The 15,787-nt window shown below is 46.2% G+C and overlaps 1 protein-coding gene across 2 annotated transcripts in view; it reads right to left on the minus strand.

The window, feature by feature from the left end:
• Positions 1-4,092, minus strand: part of LOC138680890 (transcription cofactor HES-6-like) — a 34,559-nt gene extending 30,467 nt beyond the window's left edge. The window contains exon 1 of one of the 2 annotated variants that reach the window (XM_069768108.1): positions 3,866-4,092. In XM_069768108.1, the coding sequence (XP_069624209.1) occupies positions 3,866-3,922 (57 nt within the window). In that variant the 5' untranslated portion in view covers positions 3,923-4,092. The remainder of the gene's footprint in view (positions 1-3,865) is intronic. The other variant, XM_069768107.1, reaches the window with a different exon arrangement.
• Positions 4,093-15,787: the final 11,695 nt, after the last annotated feature.

Genomic DNA, 15,787 nt, shown 5'->3' on the forward strand with positions numbered 1-15,787 from the left:
GGTACCAGAACAGTACCTGGACCCGAACTCCATTCTCTTGAATGGGAGGCCCGAACATCCAGTATTTGCCACAATGTCATGTGCATGACAGTGCAGCAAACACCGCTTTTGATCAACAGTGAAATCATCCCCACCGGTCAGAGAGCTGTGGTTCCCACGCTGTCAAAAGACAGCGTGAGTGCCCAGCTGTGATCGGAGACATAAAGTTTACCTCCGGTTACTGGTGTCAACTGATGGGACTACAGCTCCCATTATCCAACACCTGCTGCCGCTATTAACAGCGAGAGAAGGAGCAGCTGATGGGTGTGTTCATTACCACTTCTGCGTTGTAAATAAATAATAATAGAAAAAAAAAAACGGCGTGGGTTCCCCTGTATTTTTGATAACCATCAAGGCAAAACTCACAGCTGGGGGCCACAACCCTCGGCTGTCAGCTTCAACAAGGCCGGTTATCAAGAATAGAAGGGTCCCCACACTGTAGTTTTTAATTATTTAAATACATAATTTAAAAAAACGGCATGAGGACCCCCCATTTTTGACAACCAGCCACGATAAAACAGTCAGCTGGGGGCTGGTATTCTCAGGCTCGTAAGGGGCCATGGATATTGACCCCACCAGCCTAAAAATAGCAGCCTACAGCCGCCTATAAAAGGCACATCTATTAGATGCGCTAATTCTGGCGCTTTGCCCGACTCTTCCCACCTGCCCTGTAGCGGTGGCAAGTGGGGTTCATATTTGTGGGGTTGATGTCACCTTTGTATTGTCAGATGACATCAAGCCCATAGCTTAGTAATGGAGAAGCATCTATAAGACACCTATCCATTACTAATCCTACAGTTATAAGGTTGATAATGACACAGCCAGAATAAAGTTTTTTATTAGAAAAAAGACTAAACACAGTTTTCCATTTTTATTTAAAAATAACAAACACAGTTATACTCACCTAACGCCTAATTCCACTGAAGCCCTCGTTCTCCTGTAATAAAACTAAAATAAAAAAACAACAATATCCCTCACCTCTCCGTCGCTCTATCCCACAACATAATCCATATCTGGGGAATAAATAGTTTTCAACCTGGACGGTGCCAAGATGTTACCGTCCAGGCTGAGAACCACTGGGGAATGAACTACTGCGAGCGCAGCCTCAGTGACTAGTGATGACATCATAGAGGTTACCTCCGGTCACCGAGGCTCCGTTCCCAGCCGGGCTGAACTGCAGTGACCTCGGTGAGATCCCCGTGAGCACTGTGAGAGTTTTCACTGATGTCAAGGCAGTTCGGCCCAACTGGGAACACAGCCTCTGTGACCAAACGTAACCTCGATGACGTCACCACTTGTCACTGAGGCTACGCTCGCAGCAGTTCATTCCCCAGTGGTTCTCAGCTTGGACAGTTGCATCTTGGCACCGTCCAGGATGAAAACTGTTTCTTCCCCAGGCATGGATTATGGTGTGGGACAGAATGACGGAGAGGTGAAGGATATTGTTGCTTTTTTAATTTAGTTTTATTACAGGAAAACAAGGGCTTCAGTGGAATTAGGCGTTAGGTGAGTATAACTGTGTTTGTTATTTTTAAATAAAAATGGAAAAGTGTGGTTAGTCTTATTTCTAATAAAGGACTTTATTCTGGCCGTGCATTTACTTACCTGGATTAGTAATGGATAGGTGTCTTATAGCTGCCTCTCCATTAGCAATCCATAGGCTTGTTGTCACCTGACAATACCAAGGTGACGTCAACCCCACAAATATGAACCTCACTTGCCACCACTACAGGGGAAATGGGAATAGCTGGGCAAAGCGCCAGAACTGGTGCATCTAATAGATGCGCCTGTTCTGAGCAGCTGCGGGCTGCTATTTTTAGCCTGGGGGGACAATATCCACAGCCCCTTGCCAGTCTGAGAATACCAGCCCACAGCTGTGAGCTTTAGCAAGACTGGTTGTCAAAAATTGGGGGGACCCCACGTCATTTTTTTAAATGATTTATTTAAATATTTAGAAAATACGGTGTGGGGACCCCTCTATTCTTGATAACTAGCCTTGCTGAAGCTGACAGCTGAGGGTTGCAGCCCCCAGCTGTGAGTTTGCCTGGCTGGTTATCGAAAATACAGGGGAGCCCACGCCGTTTTTTTTTAATTATTTACAGTGCAGGAGCAGCTAATGAATACACCCATCAACCGTGCCTGCTCTCGCTGTTATTAGCGGCAGCAAGCAGCAGATGATGGGAACTGTAGTCCCATCAGCTGACACCAGTGACCGGAGGTAAACTTTATACCTCTGATCACAGCTGAGCGCTCATGCTGTCTTTTGACAGCGTGGGAACCGAGGCTCTCTGACCGTCAGGGATGATTTCACCGCCGATCAGAAGCGATGTTTGCTGTGCTTTTATGCACATCTTGACAGCTTGACAAACACCCGGTGTTCAGGCAGCCGAACCCGAACAGTAACATGGACTTCCTGGTGAAGTCAGTGTTGGGTGTCCATGCCCGAAAGTAGGTGTTCGGCACGGACATTGAAGTTTACTGTTCAGGTTCACCCATCTTTAATTCCCTTCTGAATCCCTAGGTTTCCGCCCAGTAAAATAATAACATTTATACTTACCTCCGGTGCTGGAGAGGGCAGTGAAGCCAGCGCTGATTGGCAGCAGGCATTGCAATGTCACGAGAGCCCCGGATCAGCTAGTGCTGACACTGCTAGAACAACATCGACACCGGAGGTGAGAAGAGATGTTATTCGTTGGGTGGAAACATATAGATTCAAAAGGGTTTGTCAAGTAGTGGGCAACCTCTTTAAGTTCCCCACACAACAGTGTCATACTTACCTTGGCCACACTGATATGTCACTCCTTTCACTTACAGCCAGCAAATAATGTGGGCAGCCTTTCATTGACTCCTGAGTGACTTCCTTTTTCTGAAAAGAGAACTACAAAAGTATAGTGGAACTATAGGCACCTTTGGGCAATGAATGGGACTTAATGTGTCCATATTTATACAACTATTTTGTATCACTGTATAATTAGTCTAATCTGTCCCAGAAATAGTGCGCCAACCTTTCTGAGAGCTGAAATGTCTGCCATATTGGTGGTCGCCAGCTGTTCTTGCTGTCCTTTGCCTTCCTTTCAGTATATTTGTCAGGACAAATAATATAGTGAAGTGTTATACGCCCAATTAAAAGTCAGTGGTGTCCATTTGGAAACAGATATGTCGTAGGTGTCATAACGTCACTATGATCGGAAGGAATGGACACAACCTAAGAAATTACGGAACTGAAGTTTTAATAACCTACCGTATACGTTTTCTTATTACATATTACCTTTGGTCCACCGGCCAATGTAGCTGTGGTTTCCCTACCATGAACGTGTAAATTTGCACTTGCCAGCTCCACATTCACAATTGTAGCAAGTGGAAATCCACACAATCAACACACGCCATAAGGCAGTATGAAGTATTGTTCCTGTAGTTAATAGATATACATATTAATGGTCCATACATTAAAGGATAGCCAGTCTTCACACCACTGACTGCTACAGCTGATTTCTGCAGTCTTCCTTTATTATGCCGTACATGAATACAACACAAAGCCGTGCAGCAGACACATGGAAGGCTTTTCTACCCCGCATGCTGTGATTCTGAAATACACAGACTCGACAAACTGCTTCTCGCTGTGTGTGAACCTTCCCAATGGACAATTAGGCAGAGCCCGGCTGCAAAATTTAAATGGGTCCAGCTGCAAATGTGCCCCCCAATTGTGTATGTGAACTGTGCCGTACTGCGGATCTCCAATGTATAACAAGAGCATCTGGTGGTGCATATTCCCATGCCAATAAGTTCTACATTGATACCGTTAGCTCATCACAGAGCGAGGTCTTACCTTTCTTTCTTGTTTAGAATTGGATAGTTTCAAGGGATCCTTAGCCGCAGCAGACATTGCCACCAGCCTGTGCTGTCCAGCTTCCCAGTGTGATCCCTGGATTGGCTCTACACTGGTCCTGAATCTCAGTGTTGTGCCTCTCTAACCTCCTTCTCCCTGTGTCTCTGCCTTTTTCTGTCTCTTCTACAGTTTCCCGCTCTAACATTATATACAGGCCTCCATTAGCATGTGAATAGATCACTCTTTCCCTTTCTATTCAAGAATCCTAAGACCAGATGTCCAGATCAGGGTCTATTGTGAAGATAAAACCAACCCCCTGACGCCCTCATGTCACAATGTAACCTCATCAAAAGAATGCAACTTGTAGATAAACAGCATGAAGAAGCAGATACATGGAGGGTTATGGCCAATCCAGATGCACATGTGCATAGTGAAGTATCAGAGTGATGGTGTAGGCTATATCGGGGGCGATAAAATATGGAGCACAGTACCGGATGTTACCACATAGTACTTTTTTTCAGGTGGTAGTGCTTTAGGTTGCCTGTAAAAGTGACTATATATATCAGGGAAAGGTTAGCAGGTACTGGACAATTTGGGGTTTGAGAGACCAATTTTTTCCTGAAACTTGATTTTTGAAGCAAAAAGGATCAGACAAACTGAGTTTCGGCATCCAATCGTTTTGTTGTCAGGGAAGATAGGCTGCTGGCAGTCTCTTACTGTCCTTTCTTTGCTGGAAACCCTTGCACACTTGGCCAAATCAACAGTGCATGTGTCAGGAGGAAGGTATGGCTATAATCTAAATTCTATTGAAGGAGCAGGGGCACCTGTAGAAGGGCTTTCTATTTAGAAGACACCAACAATGTAGCTGCAGATGAACAGTTAAACAATAGTTTTACTTTTCTAAAGTGTTTCTTACACTGGAGTCAGTGACTGATTAATATTCCACCACTAACACCATTGTCAAGTTGTAAGGGAGGTGTGGTAAAGCGTCTCACTTGGCTGGACACAGAGGTATAAACGGAACATTGGCTCTTTCAGAACTTGCTTGGTGTATTGAGGCAGCATAAACCAAGCACAAGGAAAAATAAACACGGTCCTCTGGGCAAAACAAAATAAGGAAAAATACACAGTCCTTTTCCTAGCTGGGTTCAGCCCGCTCACAGGTATAGTGTTCACGGTACAGGTCCATAACATGCCACACTGGCACAAACACTTTCCTGGACTGTTTCATCTCCAGGTACACTGCACACTGCTGTCTGACAAAGCCCGCCACTTAATACATAGACCATGTGACTCCTATCCATCATGTGACTGACCACATGATTGTGGCATCACACAGGTGGGGATAAGGTGGGCACCCTCCTACCCACTCTGTGGATGCCCACATAAAACCAGCCCATGTACTGTACATAAATTTTACTTAACCATCACAACACGTAGTGTGGTGAAGGAAAATACTCTGTTTTCACATCACTGCCACCATTAAGCGCAGTGACACATATCTCCCTGCCATTACTTTACCAGTGACTTTGTCACATATCCACACTCTGTCCAAAGCCGGGGGTTTTGGCACCTTCACTGGTTAAGCAGGAGACTCTGGACAGGGCACCTGCGTTCACATGCAACTTCTCTGTCCTGTGCTCCACATGATATGTAAAGTCCTGGTGCGCCAGAAACCACCTAGTTACCTGGGCATTCTTCTCCTTCTTTTCCCTCATCCATCTCAGGGGCGCATGATTTGACACTAGCCTGAACTTTCTGCCTAACAGGTAGTATCTCAGAGTGTCGAGTGCCCACTTGATGGCCAAGCACTCTTTTTCAACTATGTCATAGTTTTTCTATGGAGGATTTTTCCTACTTAGGTATAAGACTGGATGTTCATCACCATCTATCTCTTGGGACAACACGGCTCCTGCTCTGACATCAGGGGTGTCCGTCTGGAGCACAATCTCCTTAGTGAAATTCAGTGCGACCAAGACCGGCTGTCTGCACAGAGCAAGCTTCAACTCTTGGAATGCCATCTCTGCTTCGGAGGACCACTTGACCATCATTGATTTTGTGCCCTTGAGAAGATCCATCAGGGGCGCGGCTATCATGGTGAAAATCAAGATAAATCGCCGATAATATCCCACAATTGCCAGAAACACCAAAATCTGATTTCTGGAGACCGGCTGCGGCCACTTTTGGATTGCCTCCTTTTTGTGGCTTTATCTCACCCCTTTCAATGATATAGCCCAAGTACTTTGCCTCTTCTTTCCCGAGGATGCACTTCTTTGGGTTTATAGTAAAACTTGCCTTCTTCAATGCATCCAGTACCGCCTGGACCTTCTGCAGGTGACTTCCCCAATCCAGGCTGAATATCACGATGTTGTCCAAATAAGCAGCGGTGTACGTCTTGTGGGGGACTAGTATCTGGTCCATAGCCCTCTGGAAGGTAGCTAGGGCTCCTTGTAATCCGAATGACATATGGGTATACTGAAAGCACCCGTCAGGTGACCCTAGCCTCTCATTAAGCTCATCTACCCCAGGGCACCGGGTAAGCATCGAACTTGGACACCTCATTGAGCTTCCTGTAATTATTACAGAAGCGCCACTCTCCATTCGGCACAAGGACAACTAGGGTGGACCAGCTGCTCTTTGACTCCTTGATCACGCCCAGACTCAACATTCTCTTCACCTCTTTGGAGATTACCTCGCGGCAAGCTTTCAGAATCTGATACGGCCTTTGATTCACCCTCACATGCGGTTCCGTCAGGATTTCGTGCTCCACAACCTGCGTACATCGTGGTACCACTTTGACATCGGCTTCAGGATGGGCCCCTAGGCACGTTGCTTCTACCGAATTCCTGTCTCGCCACAGTTTGAGCAGGTTGATGTGGTACACTTGGTATGGCTTTTTTCTCCCTGATTGGTGGACCTCATAGTTAACATTACTCAAATTTTCAACCACTTTGTATGGCCCTTGCTTGCCACTTGGCCAGCAACTTACTCTCCACTGTGGGGATCAATACCAACATCCAGTCTCCAGGGCTAAATTGTCTCAGCCTCGCAGCTCGGTTGTAGATCTTCGCCTGGGCGTCTTGTGCTTGAAGGAGGCTCTCCTTCACAATCGGCATCACCCTTGCGATCCAGTCCTGTAATTGGGCCACATGCTCGATAATGCCCCAGTGGGGTGTAACTTCTGTTTCCCAGGTCTCCTTTGCGACATATAGAAGCTGCCGGGGGTGTCGTCCGTATAACAGCTCGAATGGTGAGAAACTCGTAGAGGCCTGTGGGACTTCCTCATGGAGCATAGTAGGTATGACAGGAGGCAATCCCAATCATGGCCATCCTTCTCCACGACCTTCTTCAGTGTGGACTTCAAGGTCTTACTGATCCTTTCCATAAGGCCGTCTGTCTGCCGATGGTACACTGACGTCCTAAGTTGAATAATCTGGAGAGCCTTACACAACTCCCTCATTACCTTGGACATAAACGGTGTCCCCTGGTCCATCAGGATCTCCTTCAAAAGGCCCGTCCGGGAGAAAATATGGACTAGCTCCCCTGCTATACTCAGGGCAGAGGAGTTTTTCTCAGTGGTGCCACCTCCCGGTACTGTGTAGCATAGTCCATTACCACCAGGCTATATTGATGACCCTTGGTGGACTTAACTAAGGGCCTGACCAGGTCCAATGCAATCCGGTCAAATGGGACTTCAATTATGGGTCATGGGGCTGCGGAAGTGAGATACGGGGACAGTTAGGTGATAGGTAGGGCAGGACCGGCAGAAATTAACAATTTTCCTGTGACACCCGAGCCAGTAGAACCTCTGCAGAACTCGCTGCTGGGATTTATCTACGCCTAAGTGCCCCCCAAAACATGAGCATAGGCCAGATCTAGTACCCTATGTCTATATGGTACCGGGACTAACAGCTGCTCTAATACTTCCCCTCGCTGTTTAATGACCCAATATAGCAACTCCTCATTAACTACAAAGTACGGGAACCTGGTGTTGGCCCCCAGCTCTTGGGCAACCCCATTTATCACAGTCACATTGTCAAAGGCATTTTTTAAAGTCAAATCCTGCATTTGGGCAGTCCCATAATTCCCACCAGAAACCCCCAGTTCAGAAATTTCGGCCTCACTAGTCACCATCTCATCCTCGTCACCAGCCAGGACACACAAGAGGAACTCGTCCATCTCCGACTGCAATGGAGTTTCATCAGGGTTGACCTGCCTCCTGTCTGAGTTATTTGTCAGCCCTGCCTTTCCGCATGAGTCCCATAACAGGCTGAAGTCCTGCCCGATTATCACAGTCTCTACCAAGAAATCGAAAACGAGAAAGCAGACGCACTATCAGCTCCACACCACCAATTGTAATCCCTCAGAACAGTCAGCGTTCTTTTAAGCCACTACGGAATGCGGTGCTCGTAGAAAACAGGTGAAAGTTCTGTAGAAACAAAATATAGAAGAATACGAGCACTCACCATTCGTGCAAAAAGTGTCCATCCTTTATTGAGGCTTCATAGTAAAACAGCAGGACATAGCAGGGAGAACCTGTGGTTCCAAACGACGACGGCCGTTTCGCTCTACTGAGCTTCTACGGGTCTAATGTCTAGACCCGTAGAAGCTCAGGAGAGCGAACCGGCCGTCGTCGTTTGGAACCACAGGTTCTCCCTGCTATGTCCTGCTGTTTTACTATGAAGCCTCAATAAAGGATGGACACTTTTTGCACGAATGGTGAGTGCTCGTATTCTTCTATATTTTGTAGCAAGTCTCTGTTTACCCCGTTCTCATGCAACTCAACCCCACAGTTTTTATAGTCACTCTGGCAACGGGATAGTCCTTTGCGTCCTCGTAGATGCAATGGATGCCCACATGTTTCCCTGAGACCAACTGGTGGGGGAGTGTGGCCCTTATCAGGGTCACCAGGTTCCTTGAGTCTAACAGTCCTGACACCAGCACTCCGTTTATGGTCACAGGACATGACTGCGGCCCCTCTCTGGACTGATAGTCCAAACTGAAGGCAGGATATGCATAGTAGGAGCAGTGCATCCCTAGGCTGCAGCCCATCTCTTCAGGGGACAAGGGACAATGGGGGGCCATATGTCCTGGACTGCGACATCTACAACAAAGCAAGTCTCTCACCGTAGCCTTTGACAAACCCTTAGCGACCCCGTGGGATTTAGGACTCCCCCCAGTGGTGGCTCTACTGTTTTTTTGGAGCTCAGGTTCCTGCTGTGCACCACAGTATAGGGATGCACCATCCCCTGGTTTCCTTAGGGACCTCCCGACCACCAGGTACTATTCCACTTGGCCCACCAGTTCATCTGCACTTTGGGGATCTCCCTTGGTAACTCAGGTCTGCACCTACCTGGGGAGAGTGTGAATAAATGGGTCCATGACCACGCGCTCGATCATCTGGGCTGGAGTGGAGCACTCCAGCTGCAACTATTTCTGGACCAAATGCAACAAGTTAAACATCTGAGAGCGGGGAGGTTTGTCACCAAAGCACGCCCAGTGATGAAGCCTTTGCGCTTTGACATACATAGTCACCCTTGCGCGTGCCAAAATTTCAGTTTTTAACTTGGCATACTCCTGCACATCCTGTAATGCCAAATCATAATATAGGCCTTCTGGGGCTCACTAGTCTGGTGTTAGCTTCTCACACTCCTCCACCCACTCGAACACAGCCAAAAATGCCTCCACATCAGCTGGCTCCGGCTGCAATCCAGCAATAACCCCTGGGAGGGCTGAAATACATGGGCAACAGGCAGCAGGCCCTGCATTTTGTTATTACTGAAAAGCCATTGCTATACAGGCAGCAGTTGGCTGGCCGCGCCCACAGCAGTTAAGCATCTCCTGCACAGATAGCAGACACGACCCCACAGTGTGGTCAGCAATTCGCTGGCCAAATGGATATCATCTTATCAAGCCCTTCCCAAGGGGGCCCCGAAAATTTTGCCAGTATGGGGTCCTGAAATTCCTAGTGGCAGCCCTGAGGATAATAGTTCCTACTACGATAGGTCAAGGTATTGACCTGGATCTCATCATACCTAACAGACCGGACATTCAGCGTCTCCCACTCACACACCACCACCTCACCTCGCCCCCTATCTGTCGGAGTCCCACAAGGTTCAGTCCTTGGGCCTCTGCTCTTCTCCATTTACACCTTTGGCCTGGGACAGCTCATAGAATCTCATGGCTTTCAGTATCACCTCTATGCTGATGACACACAGATCTACATCTCTGGACCACATATCACCTCCCTACTAACCAGAATCCCTCAATGTCTGTCCACTATTTCATCCTTCTTCTCCACTAGATTTCTGAAACTTAACATGGACAAAACAGAATTCATCATCTTTCCCCCATCTCACGCGAACCCCCCAACGAACCTATCCATTACAGTAAATGGCTGCCCACTCTCCCCAGTCCCACAAGCTCGCTGCCTCAGGGTAATCCTTGATGCTGATCTCTCCTTCAAACCACATATCCAAGCCCTTTCCACTTCCTGCCGACTTCAACTCAAAAATATTTCACAAATCCGTTCATTCCTCAACCAAGAATCTGCAAAAACCCTAGTCCATGCCCTCATCATCTCTCGCCTTGACTACTGCAACCTCCTGCTCTGTGGCCTCCCCTCTAACACTCTCGCACCCCTCCAACCTATTCTAAACTCTGCTGCCCGACTAATCCACCTGTCCCCCCGCTATTCCCCGGCCTCTCCCCTTTGTCAATCCCTTCACTGGCTCCCCATTGCCCAGAGACTCCACTGCAAAACCCTAACCATGACGTACAAAGCCATCCACAACCTGTCTCCTCCATACATCTGTGACCTCGTCTCCCGGTACTTACCTACACGCAACCTCCGATCCTCACAAGATCTCCTTCTCTACTCCCCTCTTATCTCCTCTTCCCACAATCGTATACAAGATTTCTCTCGCGTATCACCCCCTACTCTGGAACCCTCTACCACAACATATCAGACTCTCACCTACCATCGAAACCTTCAAAAAGAACCTGAAGACCCACCTCTTCCGACAAGCCTACAACCTGCAGTAACCACCGATCGACCAAACCGCTGCATGACCAGCTCTATCCTCACCTACTGTATTCTCACCTATCCCTTGTAGATTGTGAGCCTTCGCGGGCAGGCTCCTCACTCCTCCTGTACCAGTTATGACTTGTATTGTTTAAGATTATTGTACTTGTTTTTATTATGTATACCCCTCCTCACATGTAAAGTGCCATGGAATAAATGACGCTATAACAATAAATAATAATAATATTCAGTCCTTTCCAGGGGGGCACCAGGGGTTCCGGACAGTCAGGACACTAGGTGGCGTTGAGGAGAGGGCTGTGTTTCCTCTTCAATGAGGGGGCTTGCAAATTCGGGAACAAGTGTAAATTTAAGCATGCATGTTCAGTCTATGGGGGCACTCGCAGTTCAACAAAATGCTTCAAAAGGGGTAGACAAAGAGAGGGAAACAATTCTGAAAAAAGGGGTGACGCTGGTACGCCTGGTCGAGATGGAGCACTTTCTAATTTTGTTAAAAGAGGGGTTCAGAGATGTTTTTAAGATCCTATTTGTTGACACCAAGGTTAAGTTATCCCCTAAGAATTTCAAATCAGCACTTCAATTTCCCAGTGTTGTTTGTGAAAAATTGGCTAAGGAGGTGGCAATGGGTAGGATGACAGGACCTTTTGTTGCAGCTCCCTTTAGTAATCTGAGGGTTTCGCCACTTGGTGTGGTTCCAAAAAAGGAGCCAAATAAATTTAGGTTAATACATTATTTTCCAAAAGGTTCTTCAATGAATGCCGGGATAGATCGGAAGTTATGCTACATAATTTATACTTCGTTTGATGTGACAATTGGGTGGGTGCAGTTTTGCAGAAGAGGGGCCTTGCTGGCAAAGACTGATATAGGGACTGCAGTCCGGTTATTACCTGATAGCATGCACTTATTGGGTTGCTTTTGGGAAGTGCTTTTTTTCATTGATCGTTGCCTTCCCATGGGCTGGTCACTTTCTTGCGCTTACTTTAAAGCATTTAGGACTTTTTTGGAATGGGTGGTTAACAAACTGTCAGGTTTGAATTCCTGCATCCATTATTTGGATGTTTTTTTCTTTATTGGTGCAGCTCAGGCATCCAATTGTTCCATCCTGCTACGCACAATGGAAAGTATGTCCAAAAAATAGCTGCAGAATAGAGGTGGGGCCAATTACATCATTGAGTTTTGGGGATTGTAATTAATACAATGGTCATGGAGTGTAGGTTGCCCAAAGAAAAACTTGCAAAGTGTCTAGGTTCAGTGAATTACAGAAAGTTATGCTTTCCTTACATGGAAAATTGAACTTCGAGGGCAGAATAATGCCAATTTGTAGAGTTTTTGTCGGTGTTTATCATTGGGGACGGCTGGCATAAAATCTCATATCCATTTTGTTAGGCTTAAAAATGGATTGCGGGAGAACTTGAGGATTTGAGCAATTTTTCTGGAATCATACAATTGCAGGTCAATTTGGATTGAGCCTGTGGTGAGCACTGAAGGTTTGGGCTTGTTTGTCAACATAGTAGGGCAACACGGTTTTGGTTTGTATTTTCGGGGAAGTTGGTTGGCGGACAGGTGGCCCCAGTTTTAGATTGCTCAGGGCTTGACATCAAACCTTATCCTTCTTAATTTATTTCCCATTGTTGTTGCATTGTCAGTGTGGGGCGACAGCGTTAAGAACAAGAAAATCCATTTTCAGTGTGATATTGAAGGAGCAGCGGTGACGATAAATTAATTATCGTCAGCATTGTCACCGGTGGTAAAGGTATTAAAACGGTTGGTTTTGCTGGGTTTGACACTACACATGTGGGTTGTGGCAGAGTTTAGGCCAGGAGTTAAAAATTCAATCGCTGATGATCTTTCTCATTCACAGTGTGATCAGTTTTGGAAGTTGGTACCTCAAGCGAGGACAACAGGTCTGGTATGTCGAGCAAATTTGTAGAACCTTCCTTGCGGGCAGTAAAAGATCAGATTTCTTTGTCTTTGGCGGCTAGGACATGGGCTCACTGTGGTCAAGCTTGGAAAATTTGGGAAGATTGGAGGGCATCTTTGTATAATATGGTGGAGGAGGAGATCTTGTTATTGTTGTTAGTGGGTCACTGTTGGGAGCCAGGTTGGTCAGTTCTGAAGATGAACAATTTTATGGCAGGTTTAGCTTTCGGATTTAAAGCGCAGGTGCTTCGGGATGAGACAAAATCTTTTCTGGAGCTTCAAGCATTAGACGGCTAGATAAGGGGCTGGAAAGTGGCAGACAGTTTCCTATGAGTTATTGTTACTCTTAGGCAGGCAATAAGTTTCCATTTGTTCATCTTGATAGGAGATAGACTTGTTCAAACTGACTTTTTTGTTAGCCATATTGGGTGCTTTTTGTTTGAGGGAGTTGGTTAGTCCTTTCAGATTTAAAAAAGGAGGTTTTTTGAGGGAAGACGTGGACATATACGATGACAGAGACGAGGTGTGTATCCACTCTTCAAAAACAGATAAAATGGAAAAGAGATGTAAAGTGGTGCTTCTCGGGGTCAGAAGCTCTGCGCTATGTCCAGATTGCTGCACGAATGAGTTTGGAACAAGGTCTGGCAGGTTTAGTTCCCCTTTATTGGTTCACGCTGACAGATCGCTTTTGTCACGTTTTGAATTTATAACTGTTTTTAGGTGTTGTCTGAAGTTAGGGGGTGTTTCACCAAAGGATTATAGTGGCCATTCATTTAGGATTGGAGCAGGTACAGAGGCAGCCAGGAGGGGGCTAGGTAAAGAAGTGGTTAAGAGGTTTAGCCACTGGGAATCAGCCAGGCTCAGGTTATTTGTCGGTCCAGCCATGGTTTAATTTGGGCTAGTAGTACTTTTACAAGTTAAAGTTGTGTTTTATTTCCTTGTTATAGAAGTCAGCGGCTTGAGGGGATTACGAGGCACTCATTTGTATTCTGGCCAGGTTTGCATGCAGCAGTGCGCCTGGAGGGGCACCAAATGGGCTTCACAAGGGAAGAGGCTATTTTCTGATTGATTAGGAAAACGGGTATGGTCTGGAATCAATTCCTCCAGAAGTTTCATCGTTTTGTCTGGTTGGATCGGGTTTCGAATGTGTTGGTAATTTATTTGGGGGGCAATAATTTAGGTAGGAAAGCTTGCAGGGAATTGGTAAAATACATTAACCCCTTAACCCCCAAGGGTGGTTTGACCGCTAATGACCGGGCCAATTTTTACAATTCTGACCACTGTCCCTTTATGAGGTTATAACTCTGGAACGCTTCAACAGATCCTGATGATTCTGACATTGTTTTCTTGTGAGATATTGTACTTCATGATAGTGGTAAAATTTCATTGATATTACATGCATTTATTTGTGAAAAAAAACGGAAATTTGGCAAAACTTTTGAAAATTTTGCAATTTTCCAACCTTGAATTTTTATGCCCTTAAATCACAGAGATATGTCACACAAAATACTTAATAAGTAACATTTCCCACATGTCTACTTTACGGCAGCACAATTTTGGAACCCAAATTTTTTTTTGTTAGGGAGTTATAAGGGTTAACATTTGACTAGCAATTTCTCATTTTTACAACACCATTTTTTTTAGGGAGTACATCACATTTGAAGTAACTTTGAGGGGTCTATTTGATAGAAAATACCCAAGTGTGACACCATTCGAAAAACTGCACCCCTCATGGTGCTCAAAACCACATTCAAGAAGTTTATTAACCCTTCAGGTGTTTCACAGGAATTTTTGGAATGTTTAAAAAAAAAATTAACAATTTAAAACATTTAACTTTCTTTCACAAAAAAATTACATCAGCTCCAATTTGTTTTATTTTACCAAGGGTGTTACAGAACCCCCAGCACCAAGAATATGTTATGCAGTATATATAAAGTATAATAGGTTCCATGTGAAATGCATCAGTCCACAGGCTGCGCCCCTGGTCAGAGGGGACAAGATATTCTCCTTCTGACCTCCCCCACCTTTGTAATTCCCACAGTAAATATCAGCAGGCTCCGGCCCCCTGCGGCTATTGTAATGTATGTCTGGCCTGCTTTTTCTATTGGCCTGCCCTGTGTATCTGTGTTATATATTCTGTGTGCTGTGAATAAAGTGTGTTCTTTTGGACTGGAAATACGTGGAGTAGCAGTCAGCTTTTATATGCTCTCACGTAATCAAGGAATTCCAGCCAGCGTCCTTCATTCAGAATCCAGCAAAAGCAGAGTGGACCTCCTGAAACACAGGGGGTGCTGAAAGAGGTACTACAGCACAGTAGACCCCGTTACACTGGTGGCAGACAGCAGGATGTGATACCCCTTCTACAGGAGGAAAGGAATGAATGGAAGACAACTACCAGAAGTTAAAGAGGACTACATTAAAAGATCTGGTGGAAGCCCGAGGGTTAATCGCCAGCAACAAAACAAAAGTGGATTTGATAACAGCCATCATGGAACACGACAGTGCAGCGCCCCCCAATGTGAACGTGGAGGAGACTGAATTCCAGAGGGAGGTAAAGAACAGACTGGCGTTCTATGGCCCAAACCTTGCAGTAGAGATCATACGAGAGGTGATAGCTGATGTGCGTACTGATCTGAAGGAAGAGATGGCCAAGCAGACCAGGATAGAGCTAGCCAAGATGGAGATGGCAGAGCGGACCAAAGTGGAGCTGGCCAAGATGGAGATGGCAGAGTGGAGAGAGGAGAGTCAGCGAGCAAGGGGAGCTCTGGCCTCCGCCCAGGTACCTTCAACAGTAAGCCACAAAAAGATCCAGTATAATGCCTTCCGACAGTTAAGGGAGGCAGAGGAAGACATTGATGGCTTTCTGCAGGACTTTGAGCGGCAGTGTGCCCTTCATCAAGTGAAGCCGGAGGAACGGGTTCAGATTCTGGCCAGCAAGCTGACAGGCCGGGCAGCGGACG

This window comes from Ranitomeya imitator, chromosome 5, assembly GCF_032444005.1.
Source record: "Ranitomeya imitator isolate aRanImi1 chromosome 5, aRanImi1.pri, whole genome shotgun sequence".
In the NCBI taxonomy this organism is placed as follows: Eukaryota; Metazoa; Chordata; class Amphibia; order Anura; family Dendrobatidae; genus Ranitomeya; species Ranitomeya imitator.